Source organism: Anas platyrhynchos, chromosome 4 (assembly GCF_047663525.1).
Source record: "Anas platyrhynchos isolate ZD024472 breed Pekin duck chromosome 4, IASCAAS_PekinDuck_T2T, whole genome shotgun sequence".
NCBI classification, from domain to species: Eukaryota; Metazoa; Chordata; class Aves; order Anseriformes; family Anatidae; genus Anas; species Anas platyrhynchos.
Genome location: NC_092590.1, coordinates 7,283,247 through 7,303,871, shown reverse-complemented (window position 1 = coordinate 7,303,871; position 20,625 = coordinate 7,283,247). Strand labels below are relative to the sequence as shown.

Genomic DNA, 20,625 nt, shown 5'->3' with positions numbered 1-20,625 from the left:
GAGAAAAAGGGTTAAGAGAGCTGAAGACTGAGGTTTCTATTCTACTTTGTTTTCCTTTAGTTCAATGTCAAACAAGGTCAAGACTCGGTTTGGTGTTACATTAGCAACACCTTGCTTGCAAGCTTCGGAAGGCATTACTTATAATAAGGTTTTCAAGGCAGAACTGGGCTCTGTTCAATTAATTTGTTTCAGTGAAGCGCCACATTGTGATGACATGCAGTAAATGCTGAGTTGGATTTTTAGTACATAAATCATCCAACTGCATATTTAGAAGTGTCCCTCACAGCGAGGGTTCACAGGCAGCTCTGCAATGGCACTGACCAACAAGGCAGCCATATCCCAGGCTGCCTGTGCGTGCACAGTCATGAGCAGTCTCCTGGAAAATTGGCCCTATGAGACAAGAAGAATTGGACGTGTTTTAAAGTTTGATGTCAGCGATGAAGATTTATCATTCCGCTGTACATTCTTCTGCCTGCGACTGCCTCGAATTACACAGCAGAGGTAAATGAGCCTAGAAAAGAGGGGAAACAGTTGAAAAGGCCTTGAAAGATGTATGCGATTTTGCTGGATTTTTGAGACTTTAGAGACGTCATCTCACAAACTATAGGGTGAAAGTTCAAGGAAATCCTTCCTAGTAAGAGGGGAAAAAAAAAACCTGCAATCTCAAAAAACCAAGCAAGACACAGCACGGTAAAAAAAGGAAGAGGCAGTGGCAAAGGTTGAGGTTTTGGAGCAGTTACACCTCTATCTGCAAACTCCTTCTGAAAGCTGCTGACAGAGCTTTGGCATCTGATCTCCTAACTGCTGATTAACACAGCACTGTTTTATATTTAACTCAGGCCGGAGCAGCAGGAGGGGCTGGGGGTGGGGTTGCGCGGCTTATAAGGGGAGTGCAGTGGGAACAATGTTCGTCTGTGTTGGTTCCCTCAGTCTCCCTGCCCAGCTGCACTCCTTTTTGATCATTCATGTTTCCTCTAAATGCATGTTATCTTTAATTAATTGAGTGCCTCGTGGAAAGCGAGGTGGGGGAGACAGAGAGAGAACAGCTATAGCTACACAATTAACGTACAAACCAAGGCTGCTGAGTTTACCGAAAGCAAGTGCTGAATTGACTAATCAGCTTTATATGGTTAACGTTTTGCTCTGAGAACAGACCTGGGAGCTGAGATGGAGGACATGGATCTCGACGATAAGAAGCCCAAGAAGTACTGCATGAAGACAAAGCATGTGGCTATCATCTGTGGCGTTGTGGTCATTGTAGGTCTTGCTGTGGGGCTTGGTGTGGGACTGACCAGACCTAAATCGCAGCAGTCTTCAGATGAAACAGATAAGCCAACTCAGCCAACTCGGCCAACTCAGCCAACTCAGCCAGATCAGCCAACAACCTCTCCTCCCACAGTGGATGCAGGTCCCTGTCCTCCTAGAAATGATGGATCTGGCGAGTGGAGCCATTTCAGACTACCCACTTACGTGAAGCCTTTGCACTACAACCTGGAAGTGAAGCCTGAGATGGAGAAAGACATTTACACCGGGACAGTCAGTATTTATATTGCTTTGGAAAACCCTACCACCCACCTGTGGCTCCATCTGCGAGAGACCAAGATTACAGAAAAGCCCACGCTCCAGAAATCCTCAGGACAGCAGATTGCTCTGACGGACTGCTTTGAGTACACAGCACAAGAGTACATAGTGATGAAGGCAGAAACGGAGCTCCCTGTCGCTAATAACAATGACCCTTACATACTCACCCTGAAGTTTCAAGGCTGGCTGAATGGGTCCCTGGTTGGCTTTTATAGGACCACCTACACTGAGAACGGAGTGACTAAGTAAAGGAAATTTTCTTTTATTTATTAAATGTTCTTCTCTATTCCTACTTGCTCAGACCTGCTCTATTCCTGTGTCAGCTTCTCAGTCTTGTCTCTCACCAACTTGCTGACATTTCTGGGCTGTTCTTTAATTTTCTCATTCCCCTAAGGAAGATGTTGTATTCAAAATCTTTTGGCTGTTGACAAGAGTGCGCTGGAGAGCTGGGGGCTTTTGTTATTATTTTGAAAAACTTTTCCAGATTCTACTGGTCCCAGGTTACCCTTGAGCTTTACAAAAGGCTCCCTCAGAGAGGTAGAGGGACTGAGGCCTGTTTTTTAGCTCCATAGTCCAATAAAAAGCATACAGCTCTCACAACGCGCCGGATGCTCCCCAGAGTAGTAGTTTTGGTGTGAAATGCTCTTGTGATACTTTTCCTGACATTGTGCCTCCTTGATGTTGCAAGCCTGAGGAATATCCAAACTCTGTCCCTTCTGCAGCTGGTTTAAATTATAAGTTAGGGAGATCCAAACTATGAAGGTTATCTTTGACTTGAAGTTTCTCTGCTCCAGCTCTTCTTTTTTAACATATCTGTAGTTATGATATAAGCTTCTTGTGGTTCGTTTAACCCATTTCACTTCCCAGTCAAGGGGAAAGCCTGAAAAAGCCATTTCTCAGTGCTCAGGGGCAAAACTTCTCACTTAATGTATGGAAAGGGCACAGTACCATCCATTTTACAATATTTGCATTTCTGAAGTGACTTAGGCCATCCTTTAAAGCTAGAAGATAAACTTGGCTAGACTTGTGTTTCAAGAACACAAAGCCGAACATTGGTCTGTTTTCATGGCACTTTTTTGCCCTCCTGGGACAACAGTGTCATGAGTGAGAGTTGCATCAGCTTCATTCAACCTCTGGCAGGCAACGCCAGGAGTAGTAGCAGTGACAGGCACCACCAGCAGCAAATCCGGGAAGCAAAGGAAAAAGCAAGTACTCGTTTTTATGTGTAAACATGGTTATTGGGTCTGTGAAGAAGCCATGGAGGGAATAACTTGAACTCATGCCAGCTCCTTCCCTCTTGTTCCTCTGTCTAGTACCACTCAGTATTGCTTTGACTTGGAAGGCATTTTGGTTTCATACTTTGAGCATCTGAAAACCCCACAGGAGTTTTAAAGTGTAACCTTTTTGCTTCTTTATAAATCGGGGTGTGTTATTTCCATTTTATCCCTCGGATCCAGACAGTGTAGAAAGACAAGGACCGAGCATCTGTGGGCAGGAAGAAAGGAGAACTTCATAAGCTGAAGAAAGTATGAAGTGAGCTCAATTCAAGAGAGTTCCTACTCCTTGGTTTGGATGCTAGGAGCTACAGTATTGCAAGATTGATCCTAGCTATCAGTCTGCAAATGCTCAGTAATGAAGGGAACTTGAGTGTGTGAGTTTGTTTCTTAGGCTTGAGATGGGCTCTAATAAGTATAAGTAAATGGTGATTTCTGATAGGGTTAAGTTTGTGTAGAAAGTCTGTTGAGGTGCAAGAGGTGATGTACGTGATAGTGATAAGTAAAGCTCTGAATGGAAAGCAACTACTAGTCAAATTTCAAGATACTGCTACTTGGCATGAGGGTAGGTGGTAGAAGGGGTTAAGGAAAGATGGTGAGGGAAAGGTTTTCTTACTTATTAAAAGTGCATTTTCCCCTGGCTTTCTACTCAAAAACAATGCTGACTGAAATTAGCTTTTTGCTTTACCTTTGCCTGAGGCAGATTATCACCCTTGCAATATTTCAGCCCAAATAGTTCATCCTTTTGTTATGTTGGAAGTAAATACAAATTGGATCAGGTAATAGCAGAAGTCAAGAAAGTCTACTAATAGCAGCGGATGCTAGACAGAAGAGGGCTGAGGTGAAAATGAGAGCCAATTTGTAATTAACCAACCCATCCCTTCTGGGCAGTATTAGAAGCAGTGGGACCTTTTGAGAAAATAAAGGGCACTGAAAATTCAGTTTCCAGACTGAGCTGCTCCCCAGCTGTCTATCTGTGAGGGCAAAGGTTTGCCAAAGCATTGCTATAATGACTTTTGTTTACAAAGCAGGCAGAAGTCCAGGTTCTGCTGTTGCTTAGATCCGAATCTCCCACCACATTTTGTGGAAAACATGGAGATATGTGCAGAACATGCCTGCAAGTCCAGGAACCTTGGGAGGCTTAGGAAGAACACCTCATTTGTGAATCCTGTTCAGATGGATTGCACAACTCCCCCCCCCCCCCTTTTTTTTAAGGTACTTTTGGACTTGCCCAGAAATGGATCTTGAGACATCTTGGGAACACAACTATTTAAATCGATGTGAGCATGCAGGTAGGGAGCAGGAAAGTAGAAATTTTGAGAATGCAGATTTTAGACAGACCTGTCTAGATCCTCCTGAGGGTGCCTGAACCCAACGGTAAGCACTGGAGTCCTTTTGTAAGGCTATTCCACTGTCTCTGTGCATTTCATTTCTTCACTGATGAAAGGGGAATAACAGTCCTCCCCTACTTTACGTGATGCAGTGAGTAAAAATATATCACAACTGTGTTATTTTCAAATATTGAGGAAGGGAGCACAATAAGAGTCTCCACCTGGTATTATTGACTCTTTTAATTCACTGGTTCCTGAAAGGGAATGTGCTAATACCTTCCTTTATTTTCACCTTGAAATTACAGATAAAACAAACATGTTAAGACATCTGATTTTGATTTTGAATTACTGTTTGTGACAATGTATGGTTTCCCTTTTATAGGAATTCTCTCTGTCCTCCATAAGAGAACAAAAGGCTTGTAAAAGATACTCAGCTGGGCACATCTCTAACAGATAAGAAGAGTTTCATTTAGGATTTTATTGATTAGATAAAGGCAAGGTTGTTGTTACAAGGAAGTAGCGCTCTTGCATCTCAAGAGCAAAATTTCTCAGAAGAAGCAATGGATATGAATTTAATGTAACACTAGGTACAAAAAAAAAAGCATTACTCAGCTCAAGGAGAGCACTTTTTTGCAGTAAAACCCTGTGTTTGCAGTGGGAAAAAAATGGAAATTAATCATAGTTCTAAATGCAGACCTGTTTTACTTTGGAAACAACAGCTGGATGCAGTCTCAGCCAGGTCTTCACTCCCTATTACTAGGATATTTACAGCTGTCACCTCAAGTTCATATTTAAAGGTCTGGATATCAACAGCAAGTAGAAGGGTGGATTTCATCAAGCAGCAACGAAAATCTTATCTAAAAACTACATTATACAGTTTGGGAGGAAGTTACAACATCTCATGTTTCTAGTGCCACTTGCATGCCATAGCCTGGAGTACTGATCATCCACTACTGGAGAGGTAGTGCTGCGGTTTTGCACTGCTGCTGTCTGTCTGCCTCCACAAATAGATGAGGATAGATAATCACCTTATAAATCAGAAGAGCTATCATAGTGTTATCCATCTTTAGGAACGAGATATAAATGTGTCAAAATATATAGCCAAATTTTTAAGCAATAGATGTGAAGCATTGCCCTGGGGACTTGAAGTTAACTTCATTGTGAAATAGCTTTCAAATCCAACCAAAAGTAGAGAGTTACATCAATTTACTGAGCAAACGAAACTCTACTGAGCCTGAAGTTATGTTAAGATGAGGGTTCGTTATGCTTTCTGCTCATGAACTACAGAGTTACTATTCCAATGAACATGAATGGTGAGAACCCAGACATATTACCTCATCAGGCTTGTAAATGAACCTTGCTGCTACAAGTTCCTAATGACCAGTTTAGTATTTAACCACCACAAAGAACAGCCAAGGGCAACAGAAACAGTGAAAAATTGGTTGTCAAGTGAGCTTGTAGGACTGCTGCAGATCTGTAATTTACGATGTACACTTTTAATTACGTTTCGGAAAGAAAAACTACCTTAATATAGTTGGAGCAGCTGTAGAAGTGCTGTCAAAAATGCTCAACATTCCAGATTAATTGAAGAAGCATCTGTGATCTCTTTCACCATTAATCACTGAAGAATACGTTCTGCCACTGAATGGTTCGTTAATGGGGAAGCCCAATGTCACTGTGAGAAGCAAGCACACAATAGGAACTTTCACAACCTTCATCTTATTTTCTTCTGTCACCCCTTATTCTCTAGTTCTTCTGGTTGTTCTTATTTAAGTGAGATGGCTTGCTAACCCCCCTTGAGACAGTTAACATAGCATCAGTTTTGTGCTAGGATGTTTACCTGGACTTCCCATGCTTTCTCAAGCACTTTCTTTATTGGAGTCAGAGGAGTGTAACAGCACCAGCAGAAAAGTGTATGTGGTCACTGCAGAGAAAGAAACACATAGGTAGGGTGAGTTTTCAGGGACACTAAAAGAATTCCAAAGTGTCTTCTTGGAGATGCCTAAAACTCCAATCCCAAGATGAACTCTAGATGGTAAACAACACATGGAATTACTTAAGTAAATAGCTCTATATCAGAACCTATATTTCCTTTTATAGATACCAACATCATTTTAGGCACAGAAATCAATGGGAATACTCATAAGGAAGGCAAGCAAAAGTCTACCATCCAGGAGGGGTCATTTGTATCTTATTACCTGTCTCCTAAAATATTTCATGATAAGTAATTGTCTTTAGTTTTTGCTCTGAACCCTAGAGGATGTTGATGACAGAGTTTGAGGTACGTATGCTCCACATGCCTATATGATGTTATCTTCTGCATTTCTGATGTCACCTACTTTTATGAATGGACAAAACATTTGTACTTGATTTTAGTTTGTAAAGTTGCTAAATACTTATGCTTAGAAAGTGCAGAATGCGGTGAAGGTTTGGAACAACCTGCCAATCTGTTGTTTATTTAAGGAGCATTGCAGCTACTGACCACGAGCCAACAGATGCACGGAAATCATTTCCTTGCTTTGATGAACCCAACAAAAAGGCAACTTACAATATATCTATCATCCATCAAAACACGTATGAAGCACTTGCCAACATGCCAGTACAGGTATGTATTTCCCAATTCTACTGCCTAAGAGGGATGGTTCTGTAAAGCCACTGGACACAAGGTCCTTGTGCAATCTCAGACTACCACCCAGGCACTGTAAAGCTAATCGTTAATAAATATTCCATGAAATCTGACTGGTTAGGACTCCCAGTGGCCAGTCAGTACACAAGATAGCAATGCAGAGCCAAATCCAAATCAGAAATGAAACGTGTCTCTGTCTTCAGCTAGATGGCTCTCTCTTCAGGTATGATGTATGAGCATCCCCTACTAACCATAAATAGGTAACAACAGGTTCTTCAGTCAAACCAGGTGGACTCTGAGAAGAAATGCTTTGAAAGACAGCTGCTTCTCAGATCGGGAGTCTCATAATAATCACTAAAACTGCGTTATGTTCCAGTGAAAGAGCCTGCTGATCACAACCTAACAGCAAAGAATCCTGCTAGCAAGAAATAGTATAGGACTATTGTGTATAATAACACAGAATCTAAAATCCTATCTGTCAGATCATGAGTGTGGACACTTTTTAGTCCGCTATGGCTGTAATTTTCTAAATAATCTATTTCTGGACCTGCTATGTCAAATTCCAAGTTTGGGATGAAATTCCATGGCACCAATTATCTACCTCTGGGCGCTCTGGAAGAAGATTGAATGGCTTTTAGCCGAGAGTTTCTAATGAATAGTTTAACTGAATGTGTCGTCCAATGTTTAATTTCTAATGACTACGTTCTGAAGTGGGAGATAAAGTGCCAAGTTTAAAAAAAAGCTTCCAGCCTCCAGGCTGTTGACATTTGCATCTTCCCGATCACTCCCCACCCAGAAAATAAACAAAGATCTGCTTTGCTGTGTACTGTTTTATTTAAAGAGTCCCCAAACTTTAACTATGCATCAGCAATGTGGCTGAGAGAACTATTATTGTTGTGATACAGCTGCCTCCCAGACCCTTTGCAAATTTAAAGCTCTGATCTATTGTTATTTTAAAAAAATATGTTTATGATACCTAGAAGAGCAGCAGGTGCTTCGATGAACAACACATGAATCAAGAGTGTTTGTGGTACTTTTATACGTAGATCTCAGATAAGTGAGGGTATGGATGGCGCGGGGGTAAAACTAGCTGTTATCAAGATTTAGTGGGGTTTGAGATCTGCTTTACATCTCTAGGTGTGGTTTTGTCTCTAAAATGGACATAAAAAATAAGCTTTCAAAGAGCTAGCTACTGCTTGTTAATTTGCTAAAACCCAAGTACAGGAAAGGATACAGATTATCCTGGGTTTGACTAACAGATGACAGCAGGACCCTTTTTCATCTGGTGTGGTCACAAGGTTGGTTGCTCTGTTCTTAGTAGTGAAGGATCTTTGGGGAATCATTTCAATGGCTGGAAGTTAAAGTAGTTTGCAAATGCAATGCACGTTGTGTATTACACATTTTGTAGTAGTTTTGGTGGTGGGCTGCTTTAGAGTCCATGTGGCAAAATCAGTTCAGCAAAACCAGGATCTTGTACATTTTATTTGCATTTTTTATTGGAGTGAATTTTTTTAAAAGCCCCCTTCTTTTTTTTCTTTTTTTTCCCACTGAGATTCTGACTTTGTTGAAAGACCAAAAGATACCAAATTAGAGTCAAATAATGAAAAAGTAGATAGTGAATATATCTGTGAAAAGGATTTTTTAGCTCATGAAGTCATATTACCAGTGACATGTATGTTTTATTTACATTGTATTTATAACAAATGAATCTCATGAAGTATTGTATCTAGATGAAGGTTAGTGTCTTTTATATAAAGCGTGCTTTTCTCCTATTTTAGACATCCAGATAGAAGCAAAAAAATTTATTAGACAGGTGATAGACAATGCATAGCAGAAAGAAATTTTCAGAGTATAAATTGCATAGAAAAGGTTGTAGATTTGGTCTTACAGTTCACTTGAGAAAACCAGGAATGGTTTTAAATCGATTTAACAAAATAAAAACTATGATCACTAAGCCCTATGTACATTTAAACAGCCCAGCAATTAGCAGTGCTAATTTGTGTCTGAGCAAGTTCAGGATAGATTTATTAATTTGGTCTTTACTAACATCGCTGCACCCCCTGACTCCTGAGTGATGCACGTATGTAAGAGGACAGAATCCAGTCTCTTCTTTGATCTGTCCAGAGTGATGTTATTTTATACAACTATTTCAAGAACAAAATGTATTAAAGGACACTGGAAAACTATTGGCAAAATTCTCATACATGTGAATGGTTTCAAATCCTTGATGCAAAATTACAACCAGGTGAACTTAGTTAGTGCAGAAAAACAACGTTTCATTTTGTGTATTTTGTCTGTTCTCATGCCATTGACAGTGGGATGCCAGAAGGGGTGAATCTGGAGAGGTGATTTGTCATTCCTGGGTAGTTTTAGCCTTCATAATAATATGAAACCTAATTTTGCATGTTTGCAATTTCAAAATCAAATTAATTATTTTTCCATTTCTACAGCAAACTGTACAGGTGGAAGATGGCTGGAATCGGACAACTTTTGAAAAGTCAGTTCCCATGAGCACTTACTTGGTATGCTTTGCAGTGCACCAGTTCAAGTTTGTAGAGAGAACGTCTAACAGAGGAATACCCGTAAGTCCTGTTGCGGCATGAACACGGTTCAGATGACAGATGTACAGTGATTTGCATTTTTTTTTAAATGAATCAGCTGTTTTTATAATACAAACAAGAGTTTTCCCTTTCCCAAAATGTATTTTAGGCAGCAGATCGGATTAGGTGTTCACAGTGGTCCCTCTGGCCTTGTGTACATAGAGTATTCTGCAGTTTTTCCCTGTCTCCGATCTCAGTGAGATCCCAGCTGGCACATCCCATACAGGCACGTGGCTGAGGAAGGAGCACTGTTGCTATAACCTCATCTTTAACTTAACGCCCAGAGCCGGAGGGAACGTCCAAATCCAAGGGTACAAGGGTACAGGCCCTGGATACAAATACTTTACATTTTTGTGGGGGTTAAAAAGTGTGAATCTGTATTACATTTGATGTCTTTCCTATTTACAGTCACGGAGACATACGACTACAATGTTATGTACAATTGCATGTTGGCTATAATATTCTTTATTTTGCAACAGTGGCTAAAGGTAACTTGCCACCGTACAAATACTTTACTAAACCATACAGAAGTGACAGGACCTGGGTATTTGGCAGGTGCTCTGATGGATTATGTTTGAATCTGAATCCATAAAATCAAAGTAGCTCCTTGGTTTAGATGCAACAGACACAACTGTTCCAATCCAGTTCTGGCTTGGATTCAATTAAAATTTCCTGACAGTGCAGCTGAACAGACATAAGCAGGTAAGATAATTACTGAATAGCCAAAAGCCTGAAGAGAATTTGTTCCTCAGCCTAAGCTCCTCATTCAGCCTACAACTAGTCTGGGATGCTAACCCCACTCTTGATTATTTATTGGTTTACATTGCCTTTCATCTGAGAGAGAGGGTGATGCCACAACTGCGTGCCCTTTCTGTTTCCCCTTCCTTTCCCTACCTGAAAAAGCGTGGTACATTCAGGCTGCCTGCTGGTGTGAAAAGCTGCCTTGTATAAAGCTCCGAAGTGCTGATCCTGCTCTTAGCAAAGACTTCCTGGCAGAGCTCTGTGCCGAGGCCTCCCTCCTCAACGCCTTTGCTAACATCGTGCTGTACGCTTGCCTTACTTCCTGACAAACAACTGAGGCTAAATTGCACTTAGCCAAGGAAATGGAGCCTGGCTTGACATAGTGATGCAGTATTCTGAGATCCCTGCTGTTTGGCTGAGTAAGCTGCAAAACAGGAGAATGTTTTAGGCCACTCAGCCACGTATTTTTGTTAACATGATGCTGTTTGGCTTGGCTGCTCCACTTATTGTCAGGAACAAGATTTTGGTTCTTTGGCCTCAATAGATATTCTCTAGAGTTTAGTTATTAAAAAAAACTGAATTTATGCAGCTCTAGAATCACAGAATCATTTAGGTTGGAAAAGACCCTCAAGATCATCAAGTCCAACCATCAACCTGACCTACCAAGTCCCATCACTAAGCCATGTCACTTAGTGCCACTTCCACATCTCCAGGGATGGGGACTCCACCACTTCCCTGGGCAGCCCATTCTAATGCTTGACCAACTTCTCTGTGAAGAAATTCTTCCTAATATCCAATCTAACCCCCCCCTCCGCTGTAACTGGAGACCATTTCCTCACATCCTATCACTTGTTACCTGAGAAAATAAAAAAAAAAAAAGAGAGCTTTATAGAATATAGTGTTGTAGAAAAAAAAAAAAAAGAAAAAAAAATGATGAAGACCTGAAGAAGGCAGAAAACTTCATTTTATAAATATAAAAATTAGCTTATTATCTGCTCATCCACACCACACTCCAGAATATGGTCATAAGGCCAATACTTGTTTATTTTTTGACTCAAGCAAAGTCATAAAGCACAAAATGTTATTGAGCAGTTGTAGCTTTTCTAAAGAGAAGAGAGTGTTCACTGAAACATAATAATTAAAGTGTGTGCATGTGCATGTGTGTGCGTGTGTTTGAGTGTGTGTAGAAGTGGGGGTATTTGTGTTAGTATAAAGGTTGCCTGAAGAAACTCCTCCTAGTTCAGGCTTTGGTTATTATATTTGTTACTAATGATATTCACTAAATGATTTCTGAGGACTTGCCTGCACTAGAAAACTTTTTTTTTCTTTCCTTATTCTTTTTTCCTTTTTTTTTTTTTTTATATTTTTTATTTTTTAGTAAAGTAAACCATAACTGCTCCCTTTCTTTTAGTATGGACATATTTTAGCAATATAAGGGAAATGTATAAGATTGTTTTAAATTAAGGGAGCCACATAAGCATCATCACTAAAAATGATGTTTTTACCAGTAAAAGCAGGTCATCTTTAGAGTTTTTAATCAGATAGTAAGAAAGTCCTTCTCCTAACTAAACACTTCCATGCAAAAAACTTTGAAGCATTGCCAAGCCATGAGATATTGAGTTGCTGATTGTTGAGAAAAAACATTCTATGGTTTGCTATATAAATTGTTAGTAATAAATCATAAATCCAACAGAAATTATCCGTGTAATCCATATATTGCTTGCGTAAACAACAGCAACAGCATGCAACTCACGCGATACGATCTATTATTTAAAAACTCTGCCATTAGCTCTGAAAATCATTGCCCTGACAAAGACCTTGACAGAATCGATGGTGGAAAATGTGCCCACAGCTGGAAACAACACTCTTGAGCTGATTACCTGTCAGGTACCAAATGCCTGCTTTGGAAAATCACAGAGGAGATTACACAAATGAAACCCGAAGTCGGGTCTAGTGCACGCTAAAGGTTTTGGAACCCATTAATATGGATCAGCTAGGGGACCAAAGATTGCTAAATTGGGTAAAGAGCTTACTGAAGTGGAAATTACAGATTGTAATTGCAAACTGACCCTAAGGGAAATCCCCTGGCTGGGATGGATTCCCGATTGAATTTCATAAGCTTTTTTTGGTTTTGCTTTTTTCATTCCATCTTTATTTCTGACCACTGTCCCAGCCTCCTCTATTGTTGGAGGAGGAAGTGTAATTTCATGGTATTGAAATAAATGTACTGTCAGGCTCAAAAGAGGCTGCTAGAGTAGGCCAGCTCCCTTGCTAAGTTTGGACCCTAAGTGCCTGGCTATGAGACGGGATTGAGGAGTAAACAAGCCACGCCAACACAGCCAGAAGAATGTGGGCCATTCATACGAGACACAGTGCCTGCAAAAAGATGGATCGGTTATCCCAAAGCCAGCGATTTCACTTCAGATAAAGATTTCTCACTTTCCACGCTGGAGATATTGGGGGACAAGGAAGGGGGCAGCTGACAGCTCCTGCAAGTGCAGCACTACAGTTCAGGTCTGAGGCAAGAGACCTGGAAATTTTGGGACAAAGAGATTGAGGCAAAGACCCCCCCAAAAAAGCTCCACGAGTTGTAAGCCTCCTCATCATGATTATGAGTGCCATACAGACTCTAGTCCTCCTGGGCTTAAGCAGTAATAGCTAACACACAAAACCTTTGGGGTGGAAGGGTCAGCAGTCAAGATAATGTTTTTTGCCTTCAGCAAAAAATGCAAGCTCAGATACTCAAGAGGAGCACAGAAATGGTCAGCCATCGTGCACAGGGATGCCAAATGTGCCTCCTGAAATTGATCTGTTGAGATCAGTCTAAATCTAAATGAGCTGCTCAGAACAAGTGGCTTCCTTTCACTTGTGCTTGTGCGGGTTTCCTTCTTGAGAAAACCAGACCTTGGGAGAAGAGTGGCTGGTAGGCACTTAGGTCTTGCTCGAAGCTTTGGTGCTGGGAAATGGCCACTGTGAGCTTCTGGGCATGGGTCTTGGCAGTTTTGAAGTTCAGGCATGGTGTAGGAAGCATGCACATATTATGTTGACTTGGTTTCTTCTATGCATGATGTTTGAAAAAACTTTTTTGAATAAATAGGTCAGGGAACAGAAGTCATTGCTTAGGCCAATCTCTTAGAGAAAATGTGCAGTGTTATAGGTATGTATGTTAAATGACTTTTCAATGCTTGACACCTCCTGGTTTCTCTTAACCGAAGACTGCTCTAATTGTCTCTCTTTATTTTACAGCTGAGAGTTTATGCCCAGCCACTGCAATTACACACGGCAGAATATGCAGCAAATGTAACAAAAATTGTATTCGACTTCTTCGAAGAGTACTTTAATATGAACTATTCTCTTCCAAAACTAGGTGATTATTACCTTTTCATTTTGTTAATTTACTGATGTGGGTATGTTTCTCCTACGAGTTCCTGTATTTTGATGGTAAACAGAGTATGAAACTGTTTGGTTGTTACCTGCTGATATTATGTCAGGATGCTTTAAGATTGTACCAATGTAGTTCAAGATGTTCTTAAGTGTCATGATGGGAGTGTTGGTCTCAGCAACAGTTCCATTAGCAGTTCTCAAAAATAAACTGAAGAACTGCTCTTGGCATGGATATTTTAGAGAGTTTTGTGGAAAATCAGGGGAATCATTGGTGACATCAGCAAAAAAAACATTATGACCTAAAATAGAGCCAGATGAAGTTTGAGAAAAACAAGCAATACTTCCATGGGAACTTCTGGACAAAAGTCCAGCAATGAGATAAGTGAAGATGCAAATTGCCAGAGAGTATGTCATACTATTTACTAAGCTTAGTGCAAAGTGGGTGTGTGACCATTTCTTAGAAAGATGAATGTGGTCCAGTGTATAATTTGTAGTTACTACTGCTGGGCTGAATAAAGACACAGAGCTTGGGTATAGGATCAAATTTTACCCGTGGTTACAAAATAAGATATATATATATATATATATATATAAGCTATATATATAAATGTATACATACATACATATGTATACATTTATATATATAAAAAGAAAAGTAGTGCATTTGGGCATCCTTTAATTTGGGCTATCTGCTCTCTGGATCTGATTTGTGCAGCTTGAACTGGTAAAGTAGGGAATGTAATCAGAGTTGTGAAAATGTGTTGGAAATGCCCCCTCCTATGACGTCAAGAGGTAATGCAGTCATGTTGATAAACTTATAAGGATCAAGAAAAAACAAAACAAAAAACTACAAACAAATATATCTAACAGTTCAACCTGTATTACTTTAGCAACAGATTTCTGCCTCACTTCAAAACATCAGTTGAGTTTACTGGAAATATCTATTTGCACGTCAACAATACCTGAGTTTTAGGGAAGCTAGACGTTGTCCTTTTGCAGACCGGTTCCAATTAATAACTGGGACTATATCTTAACTGTGCTTCATACCCAAGCTTTCATTTCCATAAATGCCTGATGATTTTGCCACATCAGGGGTCTGTCTGCATTGCAGACTCTAGCAACCCAAGGTCAGCAGTATAAGAGGGCCAATGCTCTTGCAGCCTCTATATTGTGTTTCTGAGAATATCTATTTGTTGGATCACAATTCCCGATGCACTATGTTGTTCCCTCAGTATTAGACGTCACCTAGATCAAACCTGATGAATCAAAAGTATTTCTGCAAAATATTTAGATACGTTTCACATTGAGTTATGGCTTCTGGCATTGCCATTCCCGCTGTGATCCTCATTTTGACTCTCAGTGGAGCCCTGGCCAGACTACCAGCTTAGATTCTATAATCAAGTTGTTTAAATTAAAATGATTAATTCCCGTCTTCTGTTAGGGTGGGGTAAGGGTTGTTTGTTCTATTCATTTTTAAATCCATCTGTACTTTTTCACTAACTCACACAGAAAGGCTGTGGTCATTATTTGCAGAAGAAAATGCCAGTCCAATTTAGTCTACAGTTCTCGTTTAAACCTGTATTGATTACTGACCATGAAGGAGTGACCCCCACAAATTGCCGGGAATAGAAGCAGATGTTGTTCACTGCATGGGGGATTTACTTCGGTTAACGTGTCAATAAATATTTTTAATGCGACAGTGTGACAAACAATGACATGCCTCATTATGCTACAGATAGTTTCAGGTGGTTTACTGCCTAGAACACATCCCCAGACAATACTATTAATTTCGGGAGCCAAAATTAAGTTCTGTGTCATATGCACGCTCCCAGGAGGCGGCACAGCATCGTCTCTCAGTACAGATCCTAGCTAGTGCAACTGGTTGTAGCTCTACTAATCCCAGCAGAGCTTGGGCACTTGCTATCAGCAGCTGTAGGCCAGTCCCCTGCTTCTTAAACACAGGTTATAGGCTGCAGTCCACAGCAGTAAGCCTGAACCACATATGGCAAGCAAAACCGGCCGTGAATAAGCAGAAAAGAGGGTGATTTAAGTGGCTTAAAGGATACAGTGGTAACCACATTCTCTTTCTTTCAATGTAGATAAAATAGCTATTCCAGATTTTGGGACAGGTGCTATGGAGAACTGGGGGCTGATCACATACAGAGAAACAAACCTACTTTATGACCCCAACGAGTCTGCCAGTTCCAACAAACAGCGAGTAGCAGCTGTGATAGCCCACGAGCTGGTTCACCAGGTACGTTTTAGGACGCGACTCATTTTTGAAGTTCTTTAAATGTGTAGTAGCAATTATTTAATCAGGAAAATACTCTTATTAATCACGACTCAGGATCTACATGTGCTCACACTTTGATTGCAAAATACCGTGTTAAAACCATTCCCTGTTAGAGCTCTAAAGTACCAGAACTACTGCCTTGAATTTTTCTCAGTACATTAGATGCTCGGGTCCAGACGGTGAGGCAGCTAACGAAAATCTGTCGGAAATGTCTTAAAGGAACTCATTTGCATGTGCAGATGTCTCTTTTGGGCAAGCAAATAAGGACAGCTATACACTGTGGAGGCTGTCTGAAAACATATCTGTACAAGCACAAATCAGCAAATCAAGAGGAAGAAACTAAAAATATTTTCAGTGGCACATGAATCATTAGCAATTTCCCCAGTAATATGTAATTTGATAATAAAAGTGATGTTTTAACATCAGGCAAGGCCTCAGTTCCTATTTAAACCCCAGCATTAGGGTAATTTCATCTGGTAACAGGAAGAAATGTAAACAAATGAATGTTCTACGTGGAGATGTGAGATACAGAGATATACATGTACTGTTTGGCTAACACCACATCTTTCAATGTTGATAAATTACAGTGGTTTGGAAATATTGTGACCATGGACTGGTGGGATGACCTGTGGTTAAATGAAGGATTTGCGAGTTACTTTGAATACATAGGAGTCAATGTTGCGGAACCAGGATGGGAAATGGTAATTATTTCTGGCTTGTGGAGGGTCGGTGGGACTGGGGGCAGCATTTTGAAAGGGTGTGAAAATTAGACAGGAATGACGGGGACTTAAAATATATTTATACTTTTAAAATGTAGTGCAACGCAATCTAAAGAAAATGTTGGCTTAAGCTTTTCCACCTCCCTATGTTGTGGTCTGAAACTAATCAAAGTAAACTTTGAAAAGTTTTTGTCTGCAGTGAAGAGTCATCCTTTTTAACGAGTGAGTGAAGTACTTGGTTATTGTTATTGCAGATAATACGTAGGTGGACTCTGGGCAGAGTGTTAGCAGTTTTTAAAAGGTTGTTCAAAGTCCAGCCCTAAAAGATGAAGAATCCCCTTAATTAGTTAGCTGGACTGTAGTCTCTCTTCACAGGGCCTGCCTTAGGATCATTGCTCGACCTGGTGTGAGTTGGGAACCCCAGCCTGTCCCACAGGTTGAGCTGTGCGTCAAGGAGAAAATCAGCTCCCCCTCTATCTGCTGCCAGCATTTTAGGTGTAAAATGCTGCGCTTCCCCTGCCTCCCACAAATCGCTCTTCTCATTGCTTCATGTGAGGCTGAGGATGAAATCATTCCTGGATCACTTCTTTTCCACTTGAAGTAGGAGATCTGCCTATATAAGCAAAAATTTCATTACTGAGCCTAGAATTTAAAAGCCGTTAAACATAGATCCCATGTTCATTTAAGACCTTGCACCATTTCAGTATTTTCATCCTATTGAGCATTATAAGAGGAAAACTAAATAGAAATTTTGTCTTTTTTCTTCACCAACACTGATTAAGAAGTAAGGGGATTTTGACCATGGGTTACTTCATATTTAAAAAAAATGATAATCACCTGTAGGATGGAGAAGCCTGATTCCTTCTTCCCTTCTTCCCTCCTTACTTTACCCCTCTCCATTTTTGCAAGAGGAGCCCATAATGCTTTGAGATACAGCCATGCTCTGAGGCTTTGAGATACCGTCACACTACTGAAATTGTAAAAAGGTTTTGTTTTGTTTTGTTTTGTTTTGTTTGTTTTTGTTGTTTTTTTTTTTTTTGGTGTGTGTGTGTGGTATGATACGCATGGGAAAATAGGACTTACAAAAGGTGATTTATCATAGTTAAGGAAAAAATGTATCCCTCCCCTCTCAGAGGTAAAGCACGGATTTGCAAGTCTTCTTTAAAGGAGGTGAAATTTCATTCCTTTTCCAACTGCCTCCCTCTAGAGAAGCTGCACCTCAAGCTACTGATTTTGTGAAGTTGGGTGTCTTTGTTTTTATTCTAACATCTTCTCCTTCTCAGCTTGACCAGGCTTTAACTGACGACGTGCTTCCCGTTATGTCGGATGACTCTTTGCTTTCTTCCCACCCAATTGTGGTCAATGTGTCGACTCCAGCTGAAATCACCGCTGTGTTTGATGGGATTTCCTACAGCAAGGTAGGACGCCGCCCTGAGGTGACGTGGGCTGCACAGAAAGTGGAGGCTTGGGAGAGGAGGCAAAAGTCAGGGGAGCTCGTACTCGTAGTTCCTAAGCCAGTGTGGGCTGTGTCTGCACAGAGCTCGTTTCTAGGACATTCCCTGCTGTTGTCTGTGATAATTCAGCCAAAAGTGATGGTGAGAGGAGCGATGCAGCCAGAGCTCTGGTTGGCCACCATGTTCCAGGCAAATCTGCTCACAGAGGAGCAGGGAAATGGCAGTGTCAGCAGTGTCTGCTACGAGAGTTGTTGGGTTTAAAATTATCCTAAGCCAGGTACTAAGCACACTCCTCTCCCATTACCTCATGTGCTGATGTAGCCCAATTCTGCCAAGCCACATAACCTGAAGCAAGGGCAGATGGCCAGGTGTCCTCTCTCTCACTTCTCCATTGCACCTTTGGGGCACCGTAACCTCTGTTTTTAGGAAGCCAGGCAGCAAATCAAGCAGTGAGAATAGGAAAGCCATTTTTTGTCTCATGTTGCTCACAGGATCTTAGGCTCCCTAGAAGCCTTAGCAAAGATGGGCAACACCAGCCTCTAGTGGCATCACCCCTAAACTGGGAGATGTTAGCTTCATGTTTCACTGCCAGTTGTGGAGCTCACATCTGACTTGGGCTAAGTCTGTAGCCCAGGAGGTGGTAGAGGGCACCCCTGTTAGGTCTTTGACATACATTATGCTCATCCTGAGGCTGTTCCTGTCAGTGGAGGGGGGGACCTATGCCTCTAAGGGGTCTCTCTGGAGCCAACTGGAACCAACTGGGAGAATCCCCCAGGTCTGCCTGCCCAGTGAGACTCCAGGATGCCTGTGCCATCCAACTTCTGGGCCCTTACACCAGTCCTGGGGCTCTGTTCACTCTCTCCTCAATAAGCCATCTCCCATACCGTGTTGCATATGACCCTGATACACCGTGTTTGTGTTAGCAGCTTCTTGTATGGCTGACAGTGGTTCCTATCTGATGTTACAGCAACTTTCCACAGAACATGCAAAATCCACCATTATTAAATCCTGTTGGTTCCTTTCCTCTAAGTTCCCATTATCAGCTAAACAAGAAGTATGCATTTCATTGACTTTAGCTTTAGCTGTGCTTCAGCTAAAATCCGTAGCCATAAGTATTACTTTTATTAGCTAGGCTTGATCCATCCATTTCCATCAGTTTTCTGTTTTCAATTGTTAAATCCTCTGTCCAACAATACAATCAGTATTTATTGCATCATAAATGCCTCACAGTCAAATCATAAACCATATGAAAACCTGCTTTGTGTAGCACTGATGTTCTTAAATCAAGCTAACAAAAGTCAAGAAACATACAGAGCTAAATCAAATGTTCTGGACCAAAATGTATTTTAGTGGTGAGCTAAGCAAGTGGCACACTTTTGCATGGTCTGAAAACACAATGGAGAAAAAAAAAATCCTAACATTAACTCATCTCTTTGTGCCTAGATAATTGCTACATGATTTTTTATTTTTTTTTTTAGCAAAACACTTGAGGACTTGTGCATTGTTTGGGAATAGACTGCTTGGGATATAATTTGGCGTGGGATATAATTTGGCTTGAATGAGAAAGTCTTCACATAGATTTAGCTCAAATTGCTGTTGGTATTTATACATAAATGCGTGACAAAACTAACTTGTTTCTTTTTGGTTCTATTTTGGCTTCTCTTTAGCATTTTTCTTATAAAAACAATCTTCTCATGATACTATTCATCAATAAACAAATAAAGTATAATTTGGAATGCTCTCTGTTAGTTTTACCAGAGCAATTACCGGGCTTATACACTCCTAAAACCCTAATGAAATGCCTAAGGGTCTGTGGAGCCCTTGCAATGTATTCTGTAAGTGAACTTCTGACTGCTGCACGATCACAATGGCATTACGAACATACTAGGAAACGTTCCTACTAGGAATGTAGGAAAGCTGTACTAGAGTAGAGCTGGTGAACGCACAGTTAATATACATAATCCACGCTTTAAAAGAAAATTCACTTCACCTTTCCAGTTTAACCATCTCCCTTCATTTGAAAGATTGTATTAAGATAACAATGAGATTTTTTTGTCCTTGGAGTTCAAGCATTGATTACCTTTTTGGAAAACAGCTACTTAGCAGTTCTGATAGAAATTTGCTCTTAGGAGTTCTGCATTTTTGGAACTTCCAAGCTAGAGCAGGTTAAGCTTAAAAGTTGCACATTTCCACCACATACAGTCTTGTCGTATACTTGGCACTTAATACATCTCGGTAATAAGTAAAGGCATCACAATGAGATGAGGTCAGCTATTCAAATCAAGGTTGCTCTCTTGAACCTTCCCAAATATTTGAAAGAAAGGAAAGTTATGAAAACACCAGGGTTCCTATAACTAGCGATTTTGTTACCATGATTTTTTCTCAAAAGCACTCAGTCATTAACTTCAGAGGATGCACAGTGGTCAAAGAGACTGAAGGGCAGTTGTATTAAGATGCAGGAATTAACTATATATTGCAAAAAGGAAAAGAAATCTCTGCTGCCCCTAAATGCCTGCAAAAGTGCACAGTTCTCCTCTTACTTTTAATATAAATGAGAGGGGATGGTCTGTGAGAGGTGGTATCAGATAAGAAGTGGCTGAAAGATAAAGCTGAGGAACTGAA

The 20,625-nt window shown here is 40.6% G+C and overlaps 1 protein-coding gene and 1 long non-coding RNA gene across 2 annotated transcripts in view; one reads left to right on the top strand and one right to left on the bottom strand.

The window, feature by feature from the left end:
• The first annotated feature begins 898 nt into the window (after nucleotides 1-898).
• The window catches only part of ENPEP (glutamyl aminopeptidase), a 33,861-nt gene continuing 14,134 nt past the window's right edge, over nucleotides 899-20,625 (top strand). The window contains exons 1-7 of the mRNA XM_005019846.6: nucleotides 899-1,826; nucleotides 6,650-6,791; nucleotides 9,263-9,394; nucleotides 13,400-13,520; nucleotides 15,637-15,791; nucleotides 16,418-16,531; nucleotides 17,833-17,967. Of these exons, the coding sequence (XP_005019903.4) occupies nucleotides 1,168-1,826; nucleotides 6,650-6,791; nucleotides 9,263-9,394; nucleotides 13,400-13,520; nucleotides 15,637-15,791; nucleotides 16,418-16,531; nucleotides 17,833-17,967 (1,458 nt within the window). The 5' untranslated portion in view covers nucleotides 899-1,167. The remainder of the gene's footprint in view (nucleotides 1,827-6,649; nucleotides 6,792-9,262; nucleotides 9,395-13,399; nucleotides 13,521-15,636; nucleotides 15,792-16,417; nucleotides 16,532-17,832; nucleotides 17,968-20,625) is intronic.
• Nucleotides 4,854-20,625, bottom strand: part of LOC106017192 (uncharacterized) — a 39,958-nt gene continuing 24,186 nt past the window's right edge. Inside the window, exons 2-3 of the long non-coding RNA XR_011808802.1 lie at nucleotides 6,027-6,110; nucleotides 4,854-5,861 (exon numbers count right to left, since the gene is read on the bottom strand). This is a non-coding gene — a long non-coding RNA (uncharacterized lncRNA). The remainder of the gene's footprint in view (nucleotides 5,862-6,026; nucleotides 6,111-20,625) is intronic.